The 7,676-nt window shown below is 36.4% G+C and overlaps 1 protein-coding gene across 1 annotated transcript; it reads left to right on the top strand.

Annotated features, from left to right (window-relative positions):
- The first annotated feature begins 901 nt into the window (after positions 1–901).
- On the top strand, positions 902–1,849 carry LOC119814940 (olfactory receptor 4K13-like). Its single transcript, XM_038331044.1, has one exon. It carries the CDS (start codon positions 902–904, stop codon positions 1,847–1,849), a length of 948 nt encoding a protein of 315 aa, XP_038186972.1.
- Positions 1,850–7,676: the final 5,827 nt, after the last annotated feature.

Raw genomic sequence — 7,676 nt, 5'->3', positions numbered from 1 at the left:
AATAGGTAAGTGACATAATGAGAAAACAGATGATAGATTATATTTTGCTAATGTCAGGAAACTCTAATATTTCAGTCTAAGGTTTCTAAAGAATAGTTGGTAGAATTCAAGATCAGTGTTTTGGACTTCTAGAACTGAAATAAAAAACTTTTGGAGTTCAGGTTTGAATATGACTTGCCTTGTTTTTGATTACCACTTCTAAATGAATTTACAATCAGTTTAGCTGAATAAATAAATCCTATGATAAATTTTTGTTAGCAAAATATTGTTATACTAGATTTTACATCTCAGTCTCAAACCATGTGTTTCTTGTATGGTATTTTGTACAGCTTACCTCCAACAAGGTTGGAACTTTCTATCTTTAAACAAATACATTGATTCAATGATGCCACAGGAATGACTCTACTGGTGAACAACTGATTCTCTATACATGTTGCAATTGAATAGTAAGAACTTTTATACTGAAATGCAATGTAATTCCTATCAAATCCAAAGAATAAACCTCATTCCTACTATGAAGTGTTGTGCTTGCTGGTGACACATTCAGACCAATTATTACTAATGAACAGAAACCCCTTCCAGGTGAAACCACACACATTTTTTGGTTTTCGCATTGCTTTCCTGTTTCCTCACTGCTCTCCTGTAAGAGGAATTTCCTGATAGAGTATGTGGCTAACTCCATGCTTCTCTTCTTGGAGAGCTGCTCTTGGCTCACTACCTTTCACTTGCCACCACTTGGCAGTGATGTTTCTCAAAGCTGTCAAAGACTTTACTTGTATACTTTAATGGTTCAGGCATAGATGTTAACCTTCAATGTGAATGTCAGATTCAACCTGTTAAACCACTTTCCAGATTGTTCTAATTTATCTTTCTTTCCCCCACAGGCTGTTTCTAAAGGCACATGAGCAAAATGGATGGAGGCAATGAGTCTGTGGTGTCAGAATTTGTGATTTTGGGGCTTGCCCACTCACAGAGTCTTCAGGTCTTACTATTTGTGGTGTTTTCATTATTTTATCTGCTCATCGTGTCTGGAAATACTGTCATCATGATTTTAATCACCATTGACCCCCATCTCCATTCTCCCATGTACTTTTTGTTGGCCAACCTGTCCTTTGTCGATATGTGGCTTTCCTCAGTCACCACTCCTAAAATGATTGCAGACTTTCTCAGGGAAAACAAATCCATTTCCTTTTCAGGATGCATGTCCCAGGTCTTCTTTGCCCATTGCATTGCTGCAGGAGAGATGGTACTGTTGGTGGTGATGGCTTATGACCGGTATGTGGCCATCTGCAAACCACTCCACTACTTTACCATTATGAACCTGAGAAGATGCACTGGGCTGGTGTTGACTTCCTGGACCATTGGCTTTATTCATGCCATGAGTCATCTTGTAGTGATTGTGGAGCTGCCTTTTTGTGGACCCAAGGAAATTGATAGTTTTTTCTGTGACATGCCATTGATAATCAAGTTAGCCTGCATGGATTCCCATGATCTAGATATTTTAATGAATGCTGACTGTGGGGTTGTGGGTGTAACCTGCTTTGCTCTGTTGCTCATTTCCTACATGTATATCATTATCACTGTTCATCAGAGCTCTAAAGCTGGTGCATGTAAGGCTCTGTCCACGTGCAGTGCCCACATCACAGTGGTGATGATCTTCTTTGTACCCTGCATCTTCATCTATGTGTGGCCACTCAATATTACCTGGTTGGACAAATTTCTTGCTGTGTTTTACTCTGTATTTACACCTCTCCTAAACCCAGCCATTTATACATTGAGAAATAAAGAGATGAAAAATGCTATGAAAAGGTTTATAAACAACTACATGGACTCTAAAAGAAATTACTAACAGAAACCTACTAAATATTTCAAGTAATAGAGACTGATCTCACAAAAATAAGTTTAAAATTGGAAAATTTACTTATAGTCAATATTTTATCACTCTACTAATTCAGTATAGGTTTAATATATTTCAGAGAACTTAATTCTTACTAACCAGTCATCATGCCATTGTTAATTATTAACTAGGAATAGAAACACGAATGATCCTTTTACAGAAATACTATTCAACCCATTCTGTATTTTATTTTGTCTTCCATAAAGTATAACAATGTTTTTTACCAAAATTATACACTTTCTCTGTGAATAATAACTTAGTAAAATTCATTTGAATATAATTATGTGTATTACCACATCCCCTGAACTTTTAGCTTAACCCTTACCAAATGGCAACATCATTACTTTTTTATCACAGCTATCTACCAAAATGCTAACGGAGATAGGAAGAAGAAATGAGAAAAGATGAGATAAAAGTAATAAATCATACATGCAACAGCAATAGACTTTGCTGTGTATTCTTTTAAAATTCAATAAGCATGTATAATAATGAAAGTTTACTAATGATGCCTAATGTTATATTCTAAATTGTCTGTACTGAAATTTTGTCAGGTGATTATTAACATTTTGCAAAATTTTTAAATATAATATCTCTGAGGACAGTGTATGTGAATCCACTGTTTAATTCATGAATTTGTACTTAATCTACTTGTTAACACATAACAGACCTCTAACATATACATTTGTAAGAATCTGTGCTGTGCTATTGCCCTATAATTTATAGGTCATGACAGCTCCAAATACCTCCAAAACAACAGTGGCCATTTCCATTGTTCTTATTTGCCCACCATAATTAGTTGGTATGACCCTATTGCTGAAGGCACAGCACACTTTGGCTTCAAGACAAAGAAAAATCAATTTCAAAGTGACAGAGATACTTTTTCTAATCTAACATAAATCCATTGTATTGAAAGGTGCTATGTAGGCCACAAGAGACAAAAGACACCAGGGGTCTTATCTATCTCTGGATTCTGCATGTAATGAATAATCTACCAAGCAAGATGTACCCTCTGATGCAATAAGGACATTTCTCTTATGGAGTAACTCATCACTTTCTTATTGTATTTGAGGTCTATTCCATGGGAAATAATTGATGACTAGACCCATACGCCTGATTAAAAGCCTGTAGCTGGAAGAGTGAGATGCAAATTTCTAAAGAGTGAGTCTAAGTTTGCAAAATGGTCACAATGTCAAACTCCTGTTAAACAATCATATTTGTAACCATAGAACTGTACTATTTTCAACCTTAGTGAGAGAAGATTTTTTTCTGAAGGGGTTAGTGATTAATGTAGAGACACAATAATATTCAAAGCTCTGAGAAGCCAACTGACCCCCAATAAGTTGGTTTATGTACATGTATTTTCCAATATTTATAAGTGTGACTCTGCAATAAGAAATGTATGAATGAAGGTTCTCTTCCACCACATTTCCTCTCACTTCTCATGGCTACACACCTAGCTGGGAATTATCCATGTTCCTATAAGTAACCCCTCAACTGTTCTATGTAATAAACCTCACTAAGCCTTCATGACTTAGTCACTAAAGTCTTTGATAAAATCATACTTTTGTCTATATTTGATGACCTTTGAGACTGTTAAACATTTAATAGTGTTTCCTTGGGAAATCTAATGCACAAGGGGAAGAAACCCTGCAACTCCAGCCAAATATATTTCAAATCAAAAAATATATAATCAATACTGAAGGAGAAAAAATGGCCTCTGACATACTCTTTGGCAGGTAGTTTATCTTTATTTTTTTCCAGTTTATTTATTTTTTATTAAAAATTGCCATCTCCTCTTCTCCTCCTCCCCCTTCCCTCCCCTCCCCTCCACCCACACCCCCACTCCCTCCCTCTTGAGGCCAAACAGCCATCAGGGTTCTCTACACTATGTTGAGTCCAAGGTCCTCCCAACTCCCCCCAGGTCCAGGAAGGTGAGCAACCAAACTGACAAGGCTCACACAGAGCCCGTCCATGTTGTAGAGACCAAGCCCATCGCCATTGTCCTTGGCTCCTCGGTCAGCCTCCACCATCAGCCACCCTCAGAGAGTCCGATTTGGTCGTATGTTCCATCAGTCCCATTCCAAGTGGACTTGGTGGTCTCCCATTAGTTCTGTCCTCCCGTCTCAGTGGGTGAACGCATCCCTCATGGTTCTGACTTTCTTTCTCATGATCTCTCTCCATCCGCTCCTCATCAGAACTTTGGGAGCTCAGTCAGGTGCTCCTATGTGGGGCTCTGTCAGTTGACTTTTTGATAAGCTATAGCTATATCTGTGACATACAGAGATATACTAAAAAACAAGACCACACCTGAGCTTGATACATAAATCACACCGGGGGAATCCAGAGTAGGAAGCAACAAGAGTCCAGAACAATTGAAGTAATCATTTAGAAATAAATTTCTTATTCAAAAAGAAGAGAAATATTTATTTCTATGAATAGCTTAAAATGCTTTACATGTTCATGTTACTAAACGGACTTTCTCTTGCTAATTATTTGCTGTTACATCATTTCATTTTCAATTTAAACTATTATGTTTTATATTTATTTTTCTTCCAAAAAACCATGCAGATATCTTTTAAAAATACTTGTCCTTGTTTTTGCAGCCATTTCTGGGCAGGACTTCCTAAATTGACCATTTTTATTTTATTGAACAACTATTATCTAGAGGGTTATAATTACAAAAATGCACAGAAACAAATATGAAGCATGGGGAGGCTTGAAGTGCAATGTGTTGGATTAGAATTGGTGTTCCTGATGTTATATTCTTTTTCTTACTCTCTCTCTTCCTATTTTGTTATTTTACATCTATAGATGTGTATATGCATGATGGTATATATAAATGCATATATATATATACATTTGCTAATATTGAAGGTTAGCTGCTAGCAGTAAGAGAAAACACAAAATTATGCTTTCTAATTCATGAACACAGCACCACTGTATTACTAAAAATAGAATAAAGCATGTGTCTAATTAAACTTCTATATCTATCTTCCCTTTGAATAAAATGCAAAGTAATTATAAATGCTAATATTAATTCAATCTACAACTGGAAAACTTCAAATTGCAAAACAAATGACAAAAAATAAATTTCAACAAATAAAGTAAGGTCGAATTTTAGAAGGAGCTCTATATTAAATAATCTAAAAGCATGTCAAGTGAAAAATTAGAGAAGACTAAATTATCGAATTTTGGAAAGCATACCTGGGCAGTAGAACTGTAAAATGCAAATGAATCATGTGCTGCTATTTCTTTACCAAAATCAGCTTTTCTTCCATTTGTTGCTACTGGTTGTTAGCACAGTTTGCATTTCCCTGATGATTAATATAAGCCAGCTCATTACTGCTTTTTAAAGTATGTTTGATAATTTCCATAACGAATATTAGGTATTTTGATCATACACACTTCCAGCCCTACCCCTGCAACTCCTCGTTGCTCCTGGCAACAGGCCCCATTCCAGACTTCATGCCTTTTTGTCATTCCCAGAGTCAAGTTGTTGCTGCTTTGGAGTAGCAGCGGCTACGTCTCTAAAATGTATCTCCCTCTGACGGTGACCCTCAGCTACTAATAATTCCTCAGCTAGGCCTGAGGACTCATGCACCACTCGCCCACAAATGCTGAAAGGTGACTAGCTCTATATCATGGTGGATTCACACAGTTAGCAAGAGGTGCCATGACTCAGGGAATGGGATGGTCATGTCCAGAAGACACGGATGCTCAGCAGTCCTTCCCAGCATCTGTTTTACTGTCTTTCTGCCACTTTTTTCACGATGTTCCCTGACTGCAGGCAGGGCTGGGGTGATAAAGACGTCCATTTAGGGCTGAGAAGTCCATACTTTCTATACTTTGAGTTTCTCTATTAAGCATTATTGCCTGTTGCTGAACAAAAAGCTTTTCTAGTGAGGCTGAGACCTGTACTAATCTGTGCATCCAAAGATGAGTATTTACAGTAGGTAGGCTGAGCAAGAGTCACTTAAGAATTTTTTGGTAGCTGAAAAATTTTGTTTCTATGCTTGGAGTGTGATTGCAAGAATGCTCACTTTGTGTTAAAATCATTTGTCTCATTGTATTTTCTGTATTCTAGTTTTTGAAATCTCGATAAATATAAATTAAATAAAATTCAAAACTTGGTAGAAAACTGGAGATACATAAATCCAACCCACAATCTACCTTGTCTGGAAGCCAGGATTCAACTATCATTGCCAAAGGCAAATCCCATCAACACATTCTCTGTTGACAATGGAACTCAGTAAACAAGAGAAACTTTGTGACTGGAGGTCATGGGCATCTTCAGGGAGATAGAACAACACCAACATGCAAAGTTTCTGTCGCTGTGTGACAGTCCCCTGTGTAAAGAGTGCTACAGAGTTTTGCCATAATAAAAACAGCTAATTAAGAGTGCTAATTGCCCTTGGACAGTGACCAAAAGGAACTGCAGAGGCCAAATATTGGCTGCCAGGAATCAGTCTGCCATGGGAGTTGCTCTTGGAATCACATCAACTCTCCCACAGTAATGAGAAGAAAGATGCTTAATGGGTCACTCGGGGATGACACTGATTTCTGTGAATTACCATTTCTTTACTCTTCTAAGAGTAAGCCTATGAAGCTGAAAAACAAGCAAATTAGAATTGAACACAAAATAACAAAAGGAAAAATTTGAAACACTATTGAGAGTTGTTTCTGTACTATCTATGTCAAGAACAAAGAACTATAGTCTCAGGGACTCTGAAGCTGAAGATGGTAGTAAAATTTAATCCTTTGCTACTTATTAATTTCTTCATAGAAAAATGGAAAAATTAATAGGATAAATAAGGCAAAAGCCACACCAAAATCCAAAGGGAATAAATATTCATTACCTAGTTGACCATAAAACTTTTAATTAGAAATTATACAAAGTGTTTTTAACAATACAGATTTTCTAAGTGGATTCTAGTCTGAGCAGACCCATCCAAACGCTGACTTCCTGCCACAACAGTTTAATAAGTAATCTTAAATTCTGAAAAGTTTCAAATGTTTCCTGAGATTACAATTAGTGAAATACATATATACTAAAAATAAATTTAAATTTAGAGAAACTATCCAATCATAGAGTGGGAGAGTTTGAAAAGTCATTTAAATCCATTCTTAATAATAAATAAAGTATTTGACAAATAATTGATGATGACAAACAGTGTATTTTCTACTTACCCATTTAGTCTATCCCCCAAATTGATGAATCTTATATTTGAAAATAGGAAACCTGCTCTAGGACATATACATCTAACCATATCTGCTCATGTTTGCTCCCCGTGGTTTTGTATGTATGTATACAGACATATATGCACATGTTTGTGTATGCACATGTGTCTAGATGCACATATGTGAGTATAAACATATATGAAACAAAAGGGAGACACCTAGATACAAACACAGAGATGGAAGGCAGAGAAAGCATGTTAGAACACTTTGTTATTACTATAAGATAATTACACAATCATATAATCAACAGGATTTTGAAATCATCTACATCAAGTAGAAAACAGAGACCAAGAAACTAGACATGTCCACCTGTGATATATTCCCAGCACTGCAGTCTCAAATCAGTACTCAGAGTACAGTTTAATTCAGCAAACTTTTCTGAAGTGATTATAGGATGTCAGAAACTATAGCTAACAAATAATGTCAACTAATAATCTCTCTACTTTATCTCTGCCATCTTATTATCTCCTGTGAGAGCCAGCAGGTAAATAGAGAAATGGTGGAGGGGACAACACCGTAGTATGAAGAATTGAGTAGATAG

The sequence above is a fragment of the Arvicola amphibius genome, chromosome 5 (genome assembly GCF_903992535.2).
Source record: "Arvicola amphibius chromosome 5, mArvAmp1.2, whole genome shotgun sequence".
In the NCBI taxonomy this organism is placed as follows: Eukaryota; Metazoa; Chordata; class Mammalia; order Rodentia; family Cricetidae; genus Arvicola; species Arvicola amphibius.
This window is presented reverse-complemented; position numbering and strand designations above follow the sequence as displayed.